This window comes from Leptonotus elevatus, chromosome 5 (genome assembly GCF_054856555.1).
Source record: "Leptonotus elevatus isolate MCC_2025b chromosome 5, RoL_Lele_1.0, whole genome shotgun sequence".
Lineage (NCBI taxonomy): Eukaryota > Metazoa > Chordata > Actinopteri > Syngnathiformes > Syngnathidae > Leptonotus > Leptonotus elevatus.
Window position 1 is genome coordinate 18,697,379 of NC_141243.1, and position 23,932 is coordinate 18,721,310.

Below are 23,932 nucleotides of genomic sequence, written 5' to 3' on the forward strand. Positions count from 1 at the left end.
ACACACACTAACGAGAAAACGAGAGACACTTGGACAAGACACACGCGGTCGAGGGAGCTGATTGGATGACCAGTCCAAGTGGACATGATAAAACTTATTGAGACAGACAATGGCAACTGGGACAAAAGGAGAAACATGACAACCAAAATCTAACCAAAACCAAAAGTAACTAACAGGGATCATGACACTCGCAATGATTTATTGCCGTATGGATTTTTTAAGCACACTCCTAATGTTAGGTAGATTTCAGAACTACTGCTTCTGAGTTGTAATATGTTACTTATCAATTACTTTCACTGCAATATCTAAAAAAAATCTAAAGTTTAACATTTCACTTTATTAATAACTACCTTTAACATGGCAAAAAAATCAAATTAAAACAATTTTCATTTACCTACTTTCCATTCAATGTTTGTATTAAAAAATAAAAATAATAATAATTATTATTATTATAATCAAACATTATTAGGTTACATTTAAAAAAAAATGTTTATAAAAATATTGGTCACTAAAAATTATACAAAAAAAATCTTGAAAAAAAACCACATTGTTAATTGGGATTTTTTTTGTTATTTACATTTAAGGTATTTTTCACAATTGTAAACTAGCTTGGAGGGTACACCTTGCCGCTGACTTTCATAAACAATGACGGATTGATAGATGTGCCAATATTTGCATTAGCTACTTGAAGACAGTACAGTCAGACCAAGCAGGAGGTGGGTCTAGACTAGAGGGTTGCAGGGTCGAGGGCCAACCCAAAACCTGAAAAAAACTATTGACTTTACCACCTTTAACAGAAAGCCTTGACATAGCAGTTATAATAATAAATAATAATAATAATAATAAATAAATAACTAATGGACAGTAAAATTGCTTGATTGATTTTACCGTCTTCAAAAAGTGAAATTAGAAGAAAAAAAATCTATATGTGCCCTTGCATCTATCCATTTTTCTGTTTGCTGCCCTCAAAGGAAAAGGTCACTGATTTACAGTATACAGTCTATCCTGTGTATCTCAATGTTCTCATTTCGGCCAATATGTTGGACATGTTTGTTTTTTCTCTCTCTCTCTTTAATGCCCCAATATCAGTTATCAACCCTCAAAATCCCATATCAGCTGAGCTCTAATCAATACACATGGGCAATTTAGTCTTCAATAAACCTAACATATAGGGCTTTGGAATTACATGGAAACTGGAAGGAGAACCCCCACACAAGCATAAGGAGAGCATGCATGTAAACTCCACACAGCAGGCCTGAGGTGAGATTCGAACCCAGGATCACTCAACTGTGAGGCAGATGTATCATTTTGTACTCATTTTCGTCACGGGCCCATCGTAGTTATGGTTTCCCTTGGAGTTTCGTTTTGACTGTGAACCTTATATTATCAACACATCCAGGGATAACTAGCTTTGAAGTCAGAAACCAGCAAATATATATATATATATATATATATATATATACATATATATATATATATATATATATATGTATTTATTTATTTATTTATTTTTTGTTATTTAAGTGTGACTAATAACATAAATACTTGCAATGTCTTTTGTGACATCTCAGTGTTGTTAAATGTGAAGTAAATTTGCCAGAAACATGAAGTGGTCGCACATGACTTGCCTTCGCGGGCCACATAAAAAGATGCTGCGGGCTAGCCCTGGCCCCTGGCCTTGAGTTTGACACCTGCACCTTGCAACATACAACCAGTAAGTAGACCAGCAAACATTTGTCGACAGTGGGAGGATATACTGTATACGCTCCACTCTTTAAAATAAATAAATCCCAAGTGGCCCATAGACTGGGGTTGGGGGTCACTCCATTACACTACTGCACTGCAGAAAAAAAAATATTAATGTAATTGTGTTATTTAGTGTGGTACTCTGTTACATGTTGGAAGTCTGTTTGTGTGTTTACTGTATAGGCATAACTTAAAAATTTAATATTTTCACCTGGGGCACCTGGTTGTTCTTTTAGTGTATAAAAGTTGTTTCTGGTACATGTCATTATTACATCCAGGCTTGAGGAGTAACGGAATACATGTACCGCCGTTACGTAATCAGATTGCAATTTTTTTTTAACTATTCCATTACAGTTACAGGAAAAAACATGTAATCAGATTACAGGTCCATTTATTAAAAATGGTGATTATTTCAGGGATTACAATTTCTACGATGAGAGAGAGTGCGAAAGATGGCGAGAGAGAGACAGAGAGAGAGAGAAAGAGAGAAACTTGGAACTTACTCGGCTTGCTCAAGGACCAAACATTTGAGCTGAGAGTCCCGCGGCATGCTACGCGCTGTAGCTTCTTGCTAGCTAGCCCGCTAGCCTACAACCATAATGTGAGTTACACCTTCCAAACAAATCTTCCTCCCACCAATTCACTATTTAAACATCATGCACAACATATACACGGCTAAACTTGTGACTGAGATAAAAGTTGATTTTGCAGTGGATGTCACGCATCGTCATCCTCATTGGATGACTCTCTCTCTCTCTCTCTCTCTCTCTCTCTCTCTCTCTCTCTCTCTCTCTCTCTCTCTCTCTCTCTCTCTCTCTCTCTCTCTCTCTCTCTCTCTCTCTCTCTCTCTCTCTCTCTATCTATCTATCTATCTAGTTGTGAGGTGTGATTGCTTTCAGTGACAGTTCGAAAACAGCATATGGCTTTCAATCAATCAATCAATCAATAGCCTACATGCTTTTTAATTACACAAGGATTTTTGCTATTTGTAGGCTGTCTGGGTCCCTATCACCCGTAAATAGCAGGGGCACATTGTATAGAATATATATTGTGGTGATATTTATTTTTATTTTGTCTTCATGAGCATACTCAATATTGGAGTAATCCAAAAGTAATCCAGTTGCATTACTTTACTATTATGTTACTTGGATTACATTACTAACTAATTATTTTTTTTTAGCAGGTAACTTGTTACTGTAATGGATTACATTTTAAAAGTAACCCTCCCAACCCTGATTACATCGCACATTTGAATGTGTTGTCTGAATATGACTGTATGCATGTTGAGGTCATCAGAAAATGCTGGTGTGTGTCTTATCTCTAGTACTGCCTGGATTCAGGATTTTGCTGGAATTGTGCTGTCGATGTCAACAGCCACAGCATTCTCAGTTTGGTTAGCAAATTGTTGCTTAATTGGTTCTTTATGTCTACAACACTGTAAGAAAGTGTATCGAGAGGGGTGCCAAAAGAAGAGAATGACAGGGCAAACTTCAGTTTGGACTAAACAAACGGTGACTTTCCTGTCAAGTGGAAGAGCTCTCAGTCATGTTGACTGCTCTGGTGTGTGTTTGTGTGGCGGTACTCAAGGCTCGGTGTAGGAGGAGATAAGTGCTGTACTGGAGAACACGCTGCCATTTCTACATGCCATTTGGGGACAGTTTGTCCTTTGGGGGGCGCGTCGCCTGGCCTCAGTGGGCTGACAACGGGCAGGAGGGGAAGTGCAGCTGTGGGCTGAGAATGTGAGAGGAGCGCTGTAAGGAAAACACTGCTAATGGAGTGTTTATTTGTGGTAGAGAACTACATACAAAGAGAGCTTATGAAAAGAAGAGGGCTTGAGAATGTGAAGGGATGAATTTATAAAGTGTTCTTCATATGACTGCTAAATATCCCCAAGCTGCTTTCTTGGAACCTTCTCTCGCCTTTTGATCCATGTGCTACTCCTGCTTCCTCCGGTTTAACAAAATTAACTTTCATGTATGGGCTTTTTAAATCATACACCTGTCAAGCCACTGAATATGGACTTCTACTAAATGTAAACAACAGCAGTGGATTCAACCAGGCTACCACAAGGCTGCCGGGACCAAACTTTAAGATCCACTATTGGAGCATTAAAGCAGCAGTTAGTCGCCTTCTCTCTCAAACTTGAGCATAAAACGTCTGAGCCAAATACACTTTATCCACCGTGTAATATAAAATAATAATAACAGAAAAATCTTTTATATCTATCTGACTCATGGGATTGACATAACTGCAGAGGTGAAACCCCCAAGATCACATTGTGAAGTTTATGATGTTGTTGTTGTTGATGTAGTGGAAAACATTCTTCACAGTAACATTCCTCTTGATAAAAGCTGTCCAACTAAGTCCAACCAAGAAACGAAAAATGTAAATGGAACGTTGACAATATTGAACAGTTGCTATTCGGTCCATATGTTAAATGCACTTGTAGAGACTCAATAAGGTACAGCTGCATACACAATTACAGGATCTACTGCACTAACGCTCAGTAATGGCGGTATAACGAGTCTAATGATTACATTAATAGATTATATATTTATTCCCACTTGACACAAGGCATTTTGACACAAACACTGCATAACTATATTATTCCATGTATATACACGGTAAAATCCTGTGAATAACATGCACCCATGTATAATACACCCCCTCAAAAGCACCCTTAAAAAGTTTTTTTTTTTGTCTTCTGTACTTGTGGATAATACAGTCCACCCGATATGCTAGTGTCCTTTATTATCAGAATAAATCATATGAATGAAGAGACATTCAAAACATACCAATCAAGTGTAAATGCTTTTAAATCCAGATTAAAAACTATACTTGAAAGTAATTTTTAAATTATGTTTTCTATTTAAAAAAAATTGGGGATGCCTCCTGGACGCCTCCCTGGAGAGGTGTTCCTAGCATGTCCCACTGGCGGGTGGTCCCGGGGACGAGACTGAACACTGAAGACTCTATGTCTCTCGGCTGGCCCGAGAACGCCTTGAGATCCCGCCGGAGGAGCTGGTTGAAGTGGCTGGGGAGAGGGAAGTCTGGGCATCCCTCCTAAAGCTGCTGCCTCTGCGACCTGACCCGGATAAGCGGTAGAAAATGGATGGATGTTTTCTATAATCTTGTTTTTGCACTTCAATTTTATTAAGCTATATATATATATTTAACTTTGCTATTAAATTTTGTTAACTGTATTTGTATATCAGTTGAATGAGCTGCTCTTGACGCTCACAAATATCCATTCCGTTCCGTTCCATTCCGTCTTCAATTCCGCTTATCCGGGGTCGGGTTGCGGGGGCAGCAGCTTTAGCAGGGAAGCCCAGACTTCCCTCTCCCTAGCCACTTCAGCCAGCTCCTCCGATGGGATCCCAAGGCGTTCCCAAGCCAGCCGTGAGACGTAGTCTCTCCAGCGTGTCCTGGGTCGTCCCCGGGGCCTCCTGCCGGTAGGACATGCCCGGAACACCTCCCCAGGGAGGCGCCCAGGAGGCATCCGAACCAGATGCCCGAGCCACCTCAACTGGTTCCTCTAAACGTGGAGGAGTAGCGGCTCGACGCTGAGTCCCTCCCGAATGACCGAGCTTCTCACCCTATCTCTAAGGGAGAGCCCGGCTACCCTGCGGAGGAAACTCATTTCGGCCGCTTGTATCCGGGATCTTGTTCTTTCGGTCACGACCCACAGCTCGTGACCATAGGTGAGGGCAGGAACGTAGATCGACCGGTAAATCGAGAGCTTTGCCTTTCGGCTCAGCTCCTTCTTCACCACAACGCACCGATCCGTCTGTCGATCTCCCGCTCTAACCTACCCTCACTCGTGAACAAGACCCCAAGATACTTGAACTCCTCCACTTGGGGCAGGACCCCATCCCCGACCCGCAGAGGGCACTCCACCCTTTTCCGACTGAGGACCATGGTCTCGGATTTGGAGGTGCTGATCCTCATCCCAACCGCTTCACACTCGGCTGCAGATCACGGCTTGAAGAAGCCAACAGCACCACATCATCTGCAAAAAGCAGAGATGCAATGTTGAGGCCACCAAACCGGACCCCCTCGACACTCCCGCTGCGCCTAGAAATTCTGTCCATAAAAATTACGAACAGAATCGGTGACAAAGGGCAACCTTGGCGGAGTCCGACCCTCACAGGAAACGAATTCGACTTACTGCCGGCAATGCGGACCAAACTCTGACATCGGTCGTACAGGGACCGAATAGCCCGTATCAGGGGGCCCGGTACCCCATACTCCCGAAGCACCCCCCACAGGACTCCCCAAGGGACACGGTCAAACGCCTTCTCCAAGTCCACAAAGCACATGTGGACTGGTTGGGCGAACTCCCACGCACCCTCAAGGATCCTGCTGAGGGTGTAGAGCTGGTCCACTGTTCCACGGCCGGAACGAAAACCACACTGCTCCTCCTGAATCCGAGATTCAACTTCCCGACGGATCCTCCTCTGCAGCACCCCTGAATAGACCTTACCTGGGAGGCTGAGGAGTGTGATCCCTCTAAAGTTGGAACACACCCTCCGGTCCCCCTTCTTAAAAAGAGGAACCACCACCCCGGTCTGCCAATCCAGAGGCACTGTCCCTGATGTCCACGCGATGTTGTAGAGACATGCTCACAAATATCTTGTATCTAATAATGCCACAAATGTGCGTGTCGGAATTTCACGTTTTCCTCTATTTCCGGGTTTGGTTATGCGTTCAGCCCTCGTCATTTTTGTCCAATGGCAGCACAGATCGGCACGAGGGTCGACGTGATTACGCAATATAGTCCACTTGCAAAAAGCGTAGTGTGAATATAAACCGCACTAAATGAAAAAGTCCGCTTTTGGTCCGGACCAAACAAGCGGACTAAAGGACTGTTCTGGTCTGAATACACAAGTCACTGGCACTAAGATGGAAAAACACGGACTATGGGTAGTTTTACTTTCAGTTTTACTTGCTTGTTTTTTGTTTGTTTGTTTTTACTTGCTTGTTGCTTCTTAAAGAAAGTAATTTAAGCACCTTACGAAACCCAATTAAAATAGCACATTACTTGAAGATCTTTGGCGTGTTATCTCAGAGCAACACTGCTCAAGTTCCCTCCACAGGTCTCGCAAATCAACTGTTCTTGAGTGTGCTGCTTGTGGGCACAACTAAACCTGGAAGTGAGAAGTTTTGAGAATTGTTTCTATGAGGGGAAAAAAAGATGCCTGTAAAGCTGAGTCCCTAATGATTGTTTTGTTCAATGGTTGTATTTTACGAAGATAGCTATTAGAACAGTCTTTGATGGTAAATATAGTTTCTCTTTAATGATTTTACTTTAATTCTAAGTAAGTATCGGTTACAAGCTTTGTAGAAGATGTAGAAAAAAGCCATTAATCGTGATGAATTAAATTTAAATTTAAATCCTGACAGCGCTAATATATAAACGTCTTTCATCACATATGAATAGCCAAGGTAAAATACGTATCTATGACATTGACTACCGTATTGTTATGCTAAAAATAACAAGCACATAGTTCAATTTACTCAACTATAGGGCAACAGAAAAAACACAGAGAACAGCACTTGCATACAGCTTGTCTGGGTCATAACGTCACACACTCGGAGTTAATTGCTACCATTTGTCAAATTCTGTCACCGGCACCTGAGAATCAAGCTATCATTACAGGGGAGTGAAACTCATTTGATCAGAGGGGATATTTAAAAGCCCTGAGTCACTTTTTGCCTGCATCCTTTAACGCTGAGGCTGGGGTGTATTCTTCACTTACCAAAGTCTGACATGTTTGATTTTTTTTCTTCACCTCTGCCTCAAGCGCTTCACACTCCTTTCTCTTGGCGCTGATCTCGTTCTCCTAGAAGTAGAGAGAAGAAAACATCAGAGGGCTTTTCGAGGGTCAATAACAGGGCAAAGGGAAATATTACTAGAGAAATAAAACAGAGAAATGAAGGGCAATGCAGTGCAAAATTCAAAGTAAAATTGTTTGGTGTTATTATGTAGGCCTTGTGTATGCCACATCCCCCGTTACCATCATCAGACATGAAGTCACAAAGCCAGATTGCACCTAAAATCCCCTGTTGAATTCATTTCATCAAGTGTTGGCGAGAGCTAAAGTGAAACGTCGTTCACCTCTTTCCACAACATAAATCTGCCTCACTTTCATATGGATGATGACTTCCTTAGTCTGTGTCAGCACCATATGCTTTTCTCTGGAGTGGGCTACAAAAAAAAAAAGAAGTGATGCTTCCATCAAACATGACTGAGTGTTCATTCCTGCTCCAAGGGGACTACATTCAAATACATTTCAAAGGAAGGCACATTGTTGCCTTTTTGCGCGTCCTTTTGCCCTCTGAGTGTCGGCTACGTTTAATAAAACAGGGAGCAGTGAGGTCAGACAACAGGGCGAGGAAGACGTGTGAGGTTTAACCCTTTAATGTTCTATAATCCGGAGCAATTTGCTTACAGGCAACCAACAGAATGGATAGTTGAGAACTGGATATTCACACATGCACACATGCACTCATATGTTTTCTGGATTTAAACTGTAGAGGACAGAGAGATTAGCACAATGTAAGGCAATAGATTTACAGCTCATTTTGATGGACTTAATCTGCGGAATGAAAAATCATCGTTATTAACCTGAATTAAATCTAAGTTGAATTAAACTTAAATGCAAAATAGGATCGTTATGCTGACAGATGTTCCTACAACTCGGAGGGATTATAAACAGCTGAACAACACAATCTAATCAAAAAGTACCCATGTGTACACTACAAGGCGCCATTATATTGAGACTAAATGACGGAGAATTGCACAGCGCCTCCACAGACAGACAGCTTGTCAGCTCCCGTGTGGGCTGGCTTCTAAAGTGAACAGTTTCCACAAGCAGGCGTCATCATCATCTTCATCATACCAATGAATCTTGTACTCGCAAATACGTCCACAAACACACAGCACTTTCGGAGACACGATTGTTCCAAACACATTTGCCAGAGCTCAATTAAAATTCCCTCTGATGAAAGATTCAAATGGCTGCCATTGTGAGTAATGAGCTACCCGCGTAAGTGAGGAGGCGTTTGCAGCACAGCAGATGAAGACGGATGAGGAAGACCATCTCCTTAAACTGGATCAAGCTGGCGCTAATGCAAATAAGGTACACAATGAGAGTGTACAGTAGTCCTTTACGCACAGTGTGGAACAGCAGGCTGAGTTTGTCTGAGAGGCACGTTTTTTTTCATAATGTCACAATCCAAGTTTTTGTACTGATTTTTTATGTTCCTCAGATTAATACGCCATCCTCCAGTGCGAGTCCAATTGTTTCTCTAACAAAACGTTATTGCTCAACTCAACCAGAATGACTTCCAAACTTAACAAAAATTTACAATAAATAAAAAAATAAGACATGTTTGACATTTATCTTGATTCGTATACACTGAGTTAGAGACCAAGCACCAATATGAAAACCCCAAAAATTATGCCACACCGAAAATTGTCTTTAATTACCCAAAATAAAACACAAAATGCACAATAAACTTTTATGCTAAAACATATTTACAACTTCAAACGTATCTTACAAGATTACCCATAAAAATAAATGACTTGCAGGTGATTTGAATTTGAAAAAATACAGCAAAAGCAATAGAACACTTCATAACCAGTAAAAATAGCAATTACTACATTCCTATTAACCATTTTATATGATGTAAAAATATTCTCTCTTTTATACATATTGTGCTAAAAATTGGCATCATCATTTCTTTTGGTGTTTCAATTTTCAGCCAAGTATTTCTTATTTTCAGTTTCGGCCAAACATTTTCATTTTGGTGAACACTTCTGGAAATGTTTGTACACTTATGCTGGCTTATGAACATTATATTAAAACTCTTAAGCAATAAATCTGTTTTTAGAGGGAGGTCGAGGACAGGTTTTCGGGATGTCAAAAAAGAGGCATTTATTTCCAGAAGAAAAACCAAAAGGCAAACAAGGACCTTAGAGTTGCAACTACTCAACTAACAAAAGACCAAAAGCAGATACAAAGTAACAAAAAAAACACACAAGGATAAGTTGGGCAAAGACAGGACAACTGACAAAGACCGAGAAACGCAAACAAATCCAACAAAGACTGCAGGTAAGGAGGGAACTAAGACCTTCGTTGTCACGTGCCCCTGTTGTCATTGTGCTCGTCATCCCGGTCCCTTGTGTCTTCCAATCAGTGCCCTCTGCCACTTGTCTCATGTCCAGGTGTTTGTCATTGTCTCGTTAGTTTGCTTAGCAAAGCCTCAAACAAATCTTGTACACGCAAAAGCATTTCAAGACTTGCGTGTGTCCAAAAGAAGACGGTGAGGACGTTTAACGGCTGTAATGTATATGCCAAGTCTACAGTGGCGCTATAGCGCAGCTGCAGGGAGTTAACGTAAAGCATAGAAGAAGAATCAGCAAAGAAGACGAACACTTTTTTCCCCTAACTTTATTGTAATCTACAGAACAAACATGGCTTTGCATGTATCAAAACAACATGAAAAAGACGAGCACAGGAGAAGTGACAATGGCGGGATATTCAAGTACAACACCGCTTGTTGAACGTGGGAATAAAGAAGAAAAATATTTTGCTGGGAAAGCAAAAGCAAGCTAAGGAGGCTGCGCAAAACGTCTACGACACGGCTATTCACCATTGCTGCATATGGTGTCCAGACGGACGTGTACGGGGCGCGTTTTGAAATCTTTCCTCTCTGGATCCCGGTTTCAAACGTGATCGGTTTCAAGCTCTGGACGAACGGCCTAAACGCTAAGAAACTTGTGAGGATACATTGAAATTGGTTTTCATGAGGATACGGGGCCTAAGACCTATCCAAACAAAACACAGATCATGATAGACAAAAGACAACAAAACAACAAAACTAACCAAACCACAACACAGTCAATCAACCCAATCAATGTATCAATGCCTTTATCGTTACTTCGCTGTTGGCCTTTAACGCCGTCCTAGCATGAAGGGAGTTTGCAAACTTGGACGTTGAACCAGAAAGACAAAGCATTAGCTAGGGGCAGTTCCAGAACACTTATGGATTTAAAACCAAAAGCCATAAAACGTGTTGGGTTCAGTCAAGTGGCCAGTGTACAGCAAGTAAATGAAAGTGCTTTGGACAACATAAGGTGACAATAAGTAAAAGGACAATGACAAACATGTCTTTGTTGCTTCGGAATTGCAACTGTGGTTCAAATGCGTAGCAACATTTTGTAAAAATGATGTTTGAGTTTGATCATTCTCGCAATAACTAGTGAACTCAGGAGGGCTTCCCCTTCACAATATCAGCCTACTGATCTTCAGTAGCTCTGAAAGCTCGGTACATAATCACAGGCGAGTAGGGGAAACCTCATTACACACACTTTGCCTGCCTCTTTCATCTCCCGTGTACAATATGCATAGTGTAAAAGAAAAAAAGGTTAATAATCCTGCCCGGGGTCAATTTGTGTGTGTGTGTACTTAAATGCCATTTTTTTCCACTGGGGGTGATTTTGTGATAACAACAGATATATTGTAATAAAGATCTCAAACAGGGATGTTGATCCACTTATTCCTGGGTGGGTTTTAAAAATTTAACCTCCACTAATTATTATATTGAAAGCAAATCCTGGCAGATGCATCGCTTGCATACTACAATTTAGCTGAGACGTGTTGAAGCATGAGCCAATTAAGTAGGCTAGCAGAGGGGCTACAAATGCCGAGTTGGCACTCCGTCAACAGGGTCTTCAGTGGAGGATTCCCCCCCTGTTACTCACTAATACCCATCACCAGCTCCACTCAGTCTTTAGTCACGTCTAACTGCTGACTACACAGCAAATGGTGCTGGGCCCGGCACAGCAGTCAAGTCCACAACAGTCAACAGTCACTTGCGGTTGGAGATCATTTGAAATGGCAGAGTATGTTACATAACCCCTGCAGCTTAGGACTGGGTGTGCAGCCACAGATGCTAACACTCCACTAATGCTTCACTGGCTATGCATGTATGTGTGTGTTCATCATGAAGACTGACTGAGTCAGAGATGGTCAGAAAAAAAAAAATCACACAGCAATTAATCACCGGCATTTTGTTCCCTTGAGTAAAATTTTACATTTCAACCTTTACTTTTTCATTAACATAGAACACAAAAATATTCATCTGAAGTTGTTATTGGCTATATAACGCTAAATTATTTGTTATTGACACCCTTGCCAACAAAAACAGTAGCTGGTGGTTGGGGAAAAAAATCTCACGTCCCATTACATTTTTTTTTCTTTTTTTTTCTTGAGGGCTCAGTATTATTCATTCGGCAGCCTTCCCGAGTCAGAATGTCATTATCATCATTGCTCTCTATTTTGTGTGCGTGCGTGTGAGTTTGTGCTCTTTAATTCACCTGAAACCTGTTATAAATCCCAGATCCTTCACCTTAACGGGATACTTTAGGGTACCGCCAGAGTTGTGAAGTTGTCAGGAGACCAGAGGAAGGATCAAAGGAAGGAAAGATCAAACTAAGTGAAATCCAACACCATACAGACACCACCTATCACCAACAGAGTTACAAAACCTGAATCTTTCCCCAACCCCAGAAACATGTAAATTCCAACAGATTAGGAGACCTCAAGAGACCAAAGGAAAGACTGAGGAAAGGAAGACATCAGCCTCCACCGATTCAACGACCAGTGGGAGAAGCAAATTCAGTTTGAGTTTCAGTAGATGCTGGTGTGGTGGATCTGGCATGCATGAGAACCTCCACCAAAGAGAGGAGCCGTCAACCTCGTCCCATTAAATCTTTCTGAATGTAATAAATAACTTCCAAAAGTCAACACATACAGACCAACGGACACATCCGCACAAGAAGAAAAGCAGGACAGAATTAAGTGACACCGTAAAAAAGAGACAAAAACAGATTCATGATCATGAGAGGTAGAAATAAATGTAGAGGTGGGCAGGATTCACCGTCAAGCTATGCATCAGTCTGTCACGAGTACAGATGTTTACATATTAAGTTGTTAATTATGAGTATCCTTGTACTGTATATTCCTTGCCCCTTTTCTTTCTGCCACTATCAGCGGGGTGTGACCTCTGAGATCCACCGTACGCACGACCTGCCTACTGATGTGTTTATGACTCTATCACACCTCAACGGGACAGCGCATATGCAGAGGAGGCAAAGGAACAGGAGCAGCTGTGGTGTAGAGCAGCGAGGGTAAAAAAGCAGATAGTGATCATGTAGGATGAAGCAGAACTTTGCCACCGCAATAAAAGGCCTCGACAAAAGAGGAACATGAAAAGGAAGGAAGAGGAACGGAGCAAAAAGGATAAACTGGAATCTAATAATACAACAGTGGGAAAATTAAATTGGAATAGAAGACTAATTTGAAAGAAGAGCGTGTGCATGGGGGTCTCGAGGGAGAGGACTGCAAATCTGATAATCCCACTGAACCAACACCAAGACGTCAGATGAGACTTTGCCTTAATAGAGGAAACGAGACAGTGACTCATTTTGCCACAGCAGACTGATACAAAGACATATGAGGATTACATTGACTGGATTTTATATTTCCCAATGTAGTACTGGAGCAGAACATGACACCAAGAAGGAGACCATACTACTATACTACATGATGAGAAAATATCTGCATTTACTCATTTTATTTTTACTGCTGTAACCATTTTGCTGACAGAAGGTCCACCGAGAACTGTTGACGATTGCTTCTGCGGCCAAGCAAATGTTGGGAGCCCAATGCTGCACTGCTGCCCACACACAGACAAGATTACTCATCCTCAGTTGGACTCTCAGGCCAAGCTTCTGCAGATGGTCATTAAGTTCACCGGGTAATCTTCATCCCTCCTGACAGAGCACTAAACTACGCTAGTTGTAAAATTGTGTATCACCTCAGCAAGCTTTAGTGGTGGCTGATGGTTGTAAAAAAATAAACATTTGACAAAACATCAAGTGCGCCGAGCACATTTGTGTTTGATGGTAGGAAGCATATTTATTTCTTTTTGGAAAGTAAATGTGAGGATTGACTCCCTACACAACAAACTAGTGGCGGTCGATTATTGTTAAGCTTTGCGAACTCTGGCTCAGACACATGCAATAGAGAAAATGCTCTAAAGCAGGGTTTCCTCAACTTTTTCACCTCATGACTGAACGTAAAAATAAAAAATAACTCAAATAAACTATTTGAGAAATTGCGTGGGAATGCTGAAAATGCTATTCGCTAAATGCTAACATTTGAATGCATGTGCTTAAATCATTACAGTGAAATTATAATCCATTTCCTGATATAATAGTCAGTTAGAACCAACATAATGACTCTATGACTCTTTCGGATGTCAATGTTGCAAATGATATTATGTGATTGATGTAAACTGTAATAATGTGTCTGAAAGGAAAAAAATGAATAAAACAAAAACAAACATATGTATTATATTTATTCAGCATTCCCACAATGATGTGTTCCCAAAACCTTGGCATATACAGTATAGAGGTTTGGGACTGCCATAGTCTATAAGGTGGGCTTTCAGTAATGAAGTCATAATTGCGGTAAATTTATGTATGAAAAACACTTCTTGGCCAAGAATGAAAGCAGAGTACATGAAAATGTTGGCCTTCAAACTCAACATGGAAACTAATCCTTCTTTTGTAACCGTGACAAAAAAATGTACTTAAAAGGATTCCATGAAGCTGAATACACTGCAAACACAATACACGTAATAAACTACATTAAAGCATCCGCACCTTATAAACATCATACGGAGCTTTCAATAAACTGCTCAACAAAATATTCAATCATATTTTGCGGTCATTACCAAAAGGTTAATGGAACGTGGCACATGATAAATGAATAATAAATGGGGACATTCCATAGGTCAGACGAAAGAGCAATTGGCCCAGCCACATGTCGGGAATACAATAGCGTGACTTATTATTCAACAGGGTGGCACTGTAAAAGATACAATTCTGAAATTCATTATTTTGTTTGAGACAAACTCAGCATTGACTACGTTTAAATGCAGGCAATAACACTTTTAAAACCGGAATATTGGCAATATATCTAAACACACACAATAAATGGAATATGCTCTTGTTTTTAAAAACCAGAATAAGCCCCTTGGGTTACTACCCCTTTCATAACCGGAATACTGGTTCACATAAACGCAATCGGAACACCTTGAATCAACTGCAATCAATTGCTTTTCGTTCTCTCCTCTTCTTCGTCTCCTTTTCCTCTTCTTCGCTTATTTGTATTCGCAAGGAATCTTGGTCTTTGTAGTCACGACTTGTATGAGCAGCGCCGTCCTACTTGCTAAAGGACCCTCCCTTGAATACATTGATTTCGCCGCTCAGTTTCCACATTATTTTCTATCTCTACGGCGAAAATGCCACAGTTTGTGCCTATATACACATACAGTAAATACAATTATTTCTGGCGTGTAACCCACCGGAAATACTCAAACAGGATGCCCAGAAGCAAAGAAGCACACTTCTGGAGCGAAGAGGAAACCCGACTACTTTATTTAGCGTGGTGAGTGGCATAAATATGTCTTTTATTGAACGCATAGTACGTTAAAAGCGGAAATTAGTTTTTTTACGTAATTACGTTGTCCGCGCGGGGTATGCCAATCGAGCACAAATGAGCATGTAAACGGAAGTAACTCTGTCTGGCACGCATGTAAACGTGTTACCTCGATTGTTTTATAAACCGGAATTCTGACCTTAACCCGAATATTGGCTGCATGTAAACGTAGTCAATGTGAAGAGTAAAAAGGAGCAGTCACATTTTCTTTCCTTCTGTCATGACTAGCTAAATCACATCTCTGTGATGCTCAGTCAGAGGCCAGCACAGAAAGACTCCAAAACATGCTATGATCAAATTAATTCACAGCAAAGCAGCCTGCTTGGACCACAACCAGATAAGCTGATTATCACACACACGCACGCACGCCCACACACACACACACACACACAAACACACGCACATGCTGTCCTATTTGTTCTGATCCAGTGTTATCACAATGCCCAATCACTGACCTATGGAATGTTAAGACAGATAATTATAAAGTAGGCATGATGACACAAACTGGTGGGCCAGAGATGATTAATTGTCATTTGATAATAATAATAATAATATAATAATAAGAATAATAAGAATAATAATAATTTGGGGTGTGCAGTGATTAAAAATTGTAATCGCATGACTTCAATAGTCTTCATACTCGTGTTAACATAAAAGAGGAAAATTGTTAAACTAATAGAAATATGGCAGCATATTTTAATCATTGATACAATAATTTCATATTTCATAAAATTTAGTTAAAATTTAAAAGATTGTAAAAAAAATAATAATGTGATATTGATATGTGCTGAGGTCATATTTCTGTCACTAGATGGCATAATTGCATTTATAAGGCGTTGGTGACAGCTCAGTGCACTCTTTCTTTTCATATTAAGAGCTATCTCAAATTGAACGTGAACTTGTGAAATTCTGCAAATTTTTAATATTGTAAAATACAGCTTGACCCCAGTCTCCACAAATATATGCATTATATTAAATGTATTACTGCAAATTTTTGACGTGGAAGTGTCTGCTGCGTTGCAATTGGAATTCCCACAATACAGGCTTTCCAGGTAAGGGGCCATTAACTCATTGAATCCCAGCCATTTTCATTGGAGCAACCACCTTCAATACCAGCCGTTTTACTGGATTTTGACTGATTTTGCAAGACCCACAGAATATTGTGTTCTTTTGCAATATAAACATGGAATTAGACTCTCTTCTTTCATCAGAAAAAAATGTATTTCTATCTTTTTTCGTTCTTTAGTTATCAGTGTTAGATTATAGCTAAATTTTGTCTAAATTCCAATTCCTGAAAAACAACGTAGAAAAAGAGCTTTTTCTAAAACAAACATTTCAAGCACAACTTGGACTTAAACACTAGTATTTTTTCGTTTTTGACACCTCAAACATCTAAATAATGTTTTTGTGCAATAAAACAATGTTCCAAAAAGTGCTTTTGATAACAAAATAACATTGTATTGCACATAAAAATAAACAATTGACTGGTCTAACTGCAGCTCTGCCGCAGCATCCAATGGTCCAGGGGTCGACGTGACCGGCAAAACAAAACGTTAACCCGGCGGATCATCGCTCGACGGTTGCTCGTTGCGTTTGCTCGACGAACGAAGCGCCATTCCTTGACGTACAGCAACTCCGTCATGCTTTGATGAGCTGATGAGCATGCTTTTTTTAAGATAAAAGCAATCCTGTAGGGTTAACTGTTTTGTTCTGCCGATCGCTTATTTTAACTAACACGCTAGTAGTGACAGACGACACTCCCAGTCCCAATCTACATCTTCTTTTACAACAAGATCCTTGCGTGATACTGGCTGATCTTATACTTGCTGCCACCTGCTGGCCGTTTATTTTAAATAATATTGTAGTCAAGCCTAATCCTTCAGTCAGAACCTGCGCCAGAACCTCCTGTACACTTTTGCGTAAAAAAAAAAGGTTATGAAGTACTGATACGTCATTGGTATGCGCCGACTATGACGCTTATGACGTATTGATGCGTCATATGTATTGAAAGAGTTAATCGTACGTAAAAAAATTGGGTGGCTACTCAAAATGAACACACTCATTTTGATACCCCTAATAATAATATTAGAAAACAGTCCACCAACTGGATTAGCACCTTCGATGCGACATGTGATCTAAAGTAGCAATGATGTTATTTTTCTTCAGTGTAAAGATCGTTGTGAAATGTGATGAGGACACCTTTGCACAAACACAAACTGCTTATTTACCGTCTTCCCACACCCATACAACACCGTCTGTTGGTGTCATCAGCTATGGTGGCTTGTCGTCACCCACTTTGATGCTTTGCCAGAGCCAAAGACTTACAGTATGTTGCTGCATTCTGCAGGGGGGAGCAACTGGATGCAGGAGATGGCGGCTCTCTATCGCCTTTCCATTCATTAAGCGCACGTCAACAGCTGGTGACCAATTAGTGTGTTCTCCAGATGGCAAAACCAAAATACAGGGAGCACACCTTAGCTTTGCATTTCTTAACATTTCCAAGCATGAATGTGAAACCTGGCTTTGACATTGCTCCGTTTAGCTTGACTATAAATGTTTGCCAAGAGCTGAATGACCGACACGGAAAAGACCAGTTGATTACCTAACAGGCTACCTCTGAGTAAAACGATCATAAAGACTCACAGTTACACATTCAAGTGTGGGTAAATAAATCCTATAGGTCATAAGGGGAGGCAGGTGGTTCCCAGGGAGAGATAAAGCGTAAAGCTTTCGGCCCATGGGAAGTTTGGCACAATCAGTACAGAAAATAGATCCCTTCACTTTCCATCTGGGATGCCACTAACAAAGACTTCCAATTTGCAGGCCTCTATAACAGGTCACTTCCAGCGCCATGGAACTTCATGGAACAATCTAATCTGGATCACGTTTTTCTCTCAGACTAGTTAAAAAAAACAAATTTATATTGAAAAAAACTATGGAAATAGAGATAATCCACTCCAGGGTAAAACTGCTGCATAGTGGGTGATTGTCCAAAAAGTATGAAAATATGGTAACCACTATAATATTAAAGGCTAAGAAATATAAAACACTCAATTTAATTGATGCTGTAATCCAAAGGTCACCACACCACAGATGTGATTCACAGTGTTCAGTAACTTTCTTAACAGTGTCAATATATATATATATATATATATATATATATATATATATATATATATATATATATATATATATATATCAATGGAATTATAATTTTTATAACGCTGGTTTTATTTGGCCTTGGACATTCCACTGTACTATGAAAGACCATGGAAGTTGAGGAATGCTCAAAAACACCTTTTGGAACATTCCACAGGTGAACAGATGAAATGGAAACAAGTAAGTGTCATGATCGGGTATAAAGAAGCATACCTGAAAGGTTCAGTTTTTAACAAGCAAGGAAGGGGCGAGGTTCACCAATTTGTGAACAAACAGTGTTAGCAATTAGTCCAACAGTTAAAGGATGTTTCTTAATTTACAATTGCAATGAATCTAGGGATTTCAGCATCAAAGATATAAAATCTCAAAACACTGGAAAAATCACTGCATGTAAGCAGCAAGGCCAAAAACCAACATTGAGTGCCTGTGACCTTCGATCCCTCAGGCGGCACTGCTTTGAAAACCAGCATTACTCTGTAAACGATATTGTCACGTGAGCTCAGGAACACTTCAGAAAACCATTGCCAGTTAAACACAGTTCTTTATTATATCTACAAATTTAAGTTAAAACTCTAGCATGCAAAACGAAAGCCACATATCAACAACACCCAGAAAAAATAGACAAAGTTGAAAAGTGTATTGTGGTCTGATGATTCCAAATTTCTAATTGTTTCTGGAAATCATCAAACGTTGTGTCTTCCGGGCCAAAGTGACAAAGAACCATCTGGATTTTTATCAGCGCAAAGTTCAAAAGCCAGCATCTGTGATGGAATGGGGCTGTGTTAGTGCCCATAGCATTGTAACTGTGAAGGCACCATTAATGCTGAAAGGTACATACAGGGTTTGGCGCAAGATCATCATTGCTCTCTCTTATTTATTTATTTATTTATTTGGAATGTGCGGGTGTGTGTGTGCATATGTGCGTGCGTGTAAGTGTGTGCTCATTAATTCACCTAAAACCTATTAAAAATCCTACACCGTTCACTTAAACCGAATACTTCAGAATCCCGCTAGAGTCGTGAAGTTGTCAGGAGACCCGAGGAAGGATCAAAGAAAAGAAAGAAAAGTGAAATCCAGCACCAACCAGACATCACCTACTACCCACTGGGTTACCAACCAGAATCTTTCACCAACCCCAGAAACATCTAAATGCCAACAAATTAGGGAGACCTCAAGAGACCAAAGGAAAGACTGAGGAAAGGAAGACATCAGCCTCCACCGATTCAACGACTAGAGGAAGAAGCAGATTGTGTTTGAATTTAGGTAGATGCTGGTGTGATGGATCTGGCATGCATGAAAACCTCCACCAAAGAGGGGAGCCGTCGACCCCGGCCAGGACAGAGCAAGCACAACCCCCCAGGTCCCCCAGGCCCGAGACAGCGCCAAGGCACAACCACCGGCCAGAGAGCAAACCCAGGTTATTAATTAATTCATTCATTAACAGGTAGTATCTCTGTTGGGTTGTGCCCATAGAATGAGATATTGTAGCTGGTTAGCTAAATAGTAGTGCATCAAATTTGGTGCCTCTAGACCTCCTTTGGATTTACTTTTCTGAAGAGTAGATTTTTTTATTCCAGTAGAATTTTGTAACGGGCGAGTCCAACGACTGGAACAAATTAGACGTAGGTTTGAATGGAATCATTGAGAAACAATTATTTTTTTGGGTAAAACTTTCATTTTAATGGTGGCCATTAGAGAAATGTGAAGAATATTCCAGCGCTCCAGGACGTCCCTGCTTATTACAGCAAGACCATATATGCGCAACATTCTGCATGTGTTACAACAGCGTGGCTTCAGTAAAAGCATGTGAGTACTAAACTGGCCTGCCAGAAGTCCAGACCTGTCACACACTGGAAATGCAATATGAAGCACAAAATATGACAACACAGATCTATTGAGCAACTGAAGTTGTACGCCAAGTAAGAATGGGAAATAATTCAACTTGCAAAGTTTCAACAATTAGTGTCCTCAGTTCCCAAATGCTTTGTAGTAAATATGCCTCTGGCACCACCTTTTATGGAATGTGTTTTACACAAGGTCCCAATTTCACCGCAATCTGGTTTTAGAACACAATCACACACCTTGCTGCTTTACTGCAGTAAATGTGAAAGAGTTTGTCATGTCACATGCAAGAGGATCAGAGTTTTCGGGGAGTGGGTGTTTTTCGTCTGGGAGTGATAGAATGCAGCATTATCATATAAACAGTGTGAGGTAGAAAGCTGCTGCTTCATGAATGTCAATATCCTCGCTTTTCCTCATCCAGGGATCAGTCACAAACTGCAAGGACCTCTGCACATGCAGGCTGATTAACTGCAGAAAAATAAACACTCCATGTCAATCACTTCACTCACTTCTTGGGCCTTTTCCGCCCAATTTGATTATATAGCAAGTCACCTATTCTCACGATTTGCTTTTGTGTTAAAATTGATAGTGTGAGTCTGTGAGCTATCTCCAAATTGTTCAATTTCCCCTCAACAGCTAGACTGCACAAGATAGACACATATGGCTGTTCCGACAGAACAACGTTGATAAAACTACATTGCTTTTGGAATGGATGAATCAAGCTAACTATAAATTGCTGGAATTTCCCTCCCAGAGACCAGTCCTCTGCCCAGTCCTGTGCCTGGAAACTAACATTTCAAATGAGCACTTCCAATTCTGCTCAAAACAGTGATCAAATAACCAGATAGAATTGTGTCAGAAGCTTTTGACGGCTTCTAAAAGCATCTGGTAACAGTGTCTTGCTAAAGAATAGTTAGCCAAATATTAGTGGGGTGTATGTATATATTTGAACCTGTATAACTCCAACCCTGCAGATAAGGGTGCAACGGTTTCAGATGTTGGTGTACGATTATAGTCTGAGAAAAAACAAACAAAGTGAAAATAATAAATCATAAAATATCAAATTAGGGCCTGGCCACTATATGTACAACAAGTGCACGGTATGTACCCTCTTTTTCTTTCATCTTAAAAAATAAATCATCTTTTTCTTCATCTTTCAATGTCTTTCAATTTCAATCGTACTCACAGGTGAAATGTTCGTCCCATAGCCTTTAAACTGGCGATTTGTGCAGTTTACCGCTACACATGTAGGCATTTTTGCAGCCAAATGCGTATGCCGAGATACGTTTCTTGAGAGTCCCAAGATGGCTGCCCCGCGGCTCCAAAAGTCTCGGGCCGAATTTGTCGGCTGCATGACGTCACTCCCGGCGGGACTCGACAGCACCCACGGACTTACATACGAATGGATTGTCAATGCTGCTGGTCAGTAGTGCACTGACTAACAATCCATTCATGTGTAAGTCCGTGCGTGCTGTCGAGTCCCGCCGGGAGTGACGTCATGCAGTCAACAAATTCGGCCTTCGGAGGACCCAGCCTTGTGAATTTGGACGCAGGCTCGGCCTATGGTCTATCCAGTAAGGTCGAGCCCTGTGTTGTTGTGCGCCCGCGTAAATGGGCCGTGTGGAATCAGAAGAGCTACGAACTATGCCGCATGGCACGTGAGTTTAAACTGACGGACTGTTGTGGGCGGAAATAACCGGTGTTGAATGGCTGCGGTTATATAATCCTGATGTTTAAAAAACACAATTAATTGTAAAACCAGTTAATAGCTGCACCCCTACTTGCAAATTAGACGAAAGCCAAAATAAATGTAAATTTCTGCACCAATTTTGTATTATATGTATTTTGTATGTATAATCACTGTACCCTGAAAAAGAACAGTTCAAATGACTCATAAAAAGCTCAAACAAAAATAACATCCATGCCAATGATGAGTGTTTGTATACTTTTGACCAGATATGTGAATGCTTGTCTGTCTCTGCACTGTACATCAAGACTGCGATCTTACTCTCACTCTCAAGACTCAGCTGGGATAAGTCCCAGATCACACATGACCCTGAACAGTGGGAAATGAATGGATGGGCTCACTTTAAGTACTGTAGCATTATCTCATAGACATGTTGATATGATATCATTAAATTATTGTCATCTGTGCTAAGATTTTCCAGATGCAGTCACAAGAAATTCTGCAATGCTGATACAGATGCAGTTGAATCATGTCATCTATAGACTGGCCAGCTGGTCTCATTTGAGGTTTGGAATTGGGTATGCTAGAAAATTAAGTGGTTGTGGGTCAACAGCAATGAAGGTCAAGCTTATTAACTTAGAACCATTTGATGATGGGCCTGGTTGTACCAGGCACAACTTCTTTGGTAATATCCATCATGGGGCATGGTACAAGAAGACTTGTTTGTTTGTTTGTTTGTTTTCTTTTATGAAGTGCTGGCGGTGGGTGAGGTGGGGGTTCCTTTTTTTTTTTTCTTGCCTGGGGCCCGAGGGGGTCTAGAGATGCAACTGCCTGCCAACACCTGCACAGTACAAATAGACACTTTGGAGTCTGAGCCCGATATCTAGTGGCAGCGATCCACATGTGACAGCAGCGAGGCATTCCTCCACATTGGAGGATGTAAACAGCAGCTGTCCTCTCATCAAAGACGGTGCAAAAGCAACTTGTGAGGATTCAAAGAAGGAAGAAGAGAGGCAACTGAGGAGTTTTTTCCACACACTTTAAATAGTATCTTTTTTTTTAATGTTGGGGGGAAATCACCAGCGATTTAGAGTATTTCAATTAAGAAGGAATCCTTCATCTTTGTACTTGAGATAAAGATCAAATAGTGTGCCTCGTTCTTTTACATGCACTCAGGGATGTCATATTGAGGGTGCAGCACACAAACAAGTGCACTCAATAGGGCAATAAAGCCTCAAATATAGTAGATAAACTAGAAATACGAACACCACACAAAAAGACAAGCGACATTTTTTGCATCAGACATACAATGAAAGTTTCGTGTCTTGTATTTAAACGTCAACAGTTTAACATATGCTGCCATCCATCCATCCATTTTCTATACTGCCTTATCCTTATTGTGCTGGAGCCTATCCCAGTTTGTCTGTAACCAGGATTACACACAAAAAAAAAGTGTGAAGTATCATTCTGCAATTTGATGTGGGAAGTCAACGTTCTCAGATTAAGAGATTACCTTGTGGTGAAAATGAGTTCAAGGTCACAAAATGGTGTCAGAATCATTTTTTGGCAATGATTTCTGTCACGATCTCATTCTTTGTCATTGTATTGAGAGAGAAAAATAGAACAAACTGGAGACCAGCATAGCCAGCCAGATTCCAGTCAAATAGTGGAAGTCAAGTATTTGGATGTGAAATAATCCGGGCCTTGCTTGGCCTTCAAATGTATTTTATTTTTTGCTGCATAAATGAATGTTACAACTCATGCTAGTGCACTGGCACTTCACAAATATTGCATGCAATAACATATAAACGGTCAGGAATTAGGATTTTAACACAGGACACGGAAGTTGAAAAAAACTTGAGTAAAAATACAAAGTAACAACAGAGAGCAGGGCCGGATTCCGATGGCCTTGAAGAAAACACTT

General features: G+C 40.6%; 1 protein-coding gene across 1 annotated transcript in view; it reads right to left on the bottom strand.

Annotated features, from left to right (window-relative positions):
- rimbp2b (RIMS binding protein 2b) overlaps window positions 1–23,932 on the bottom strand; it is a 106,226-nt gene that overhangs the window by 49,177 nt on the left and 33,117 nt on the right. The window contains exon 4 of the mRNA XM_086076753.1: window positions 7,506–7,589. Coding sequence (XP_085932879.1) covers window positions 7,506–7,589 — 84 coding nt within the window. The remainder of the gene's footprint in view (window positions 1–7,505; window positions 7,590–23,932) is intronic.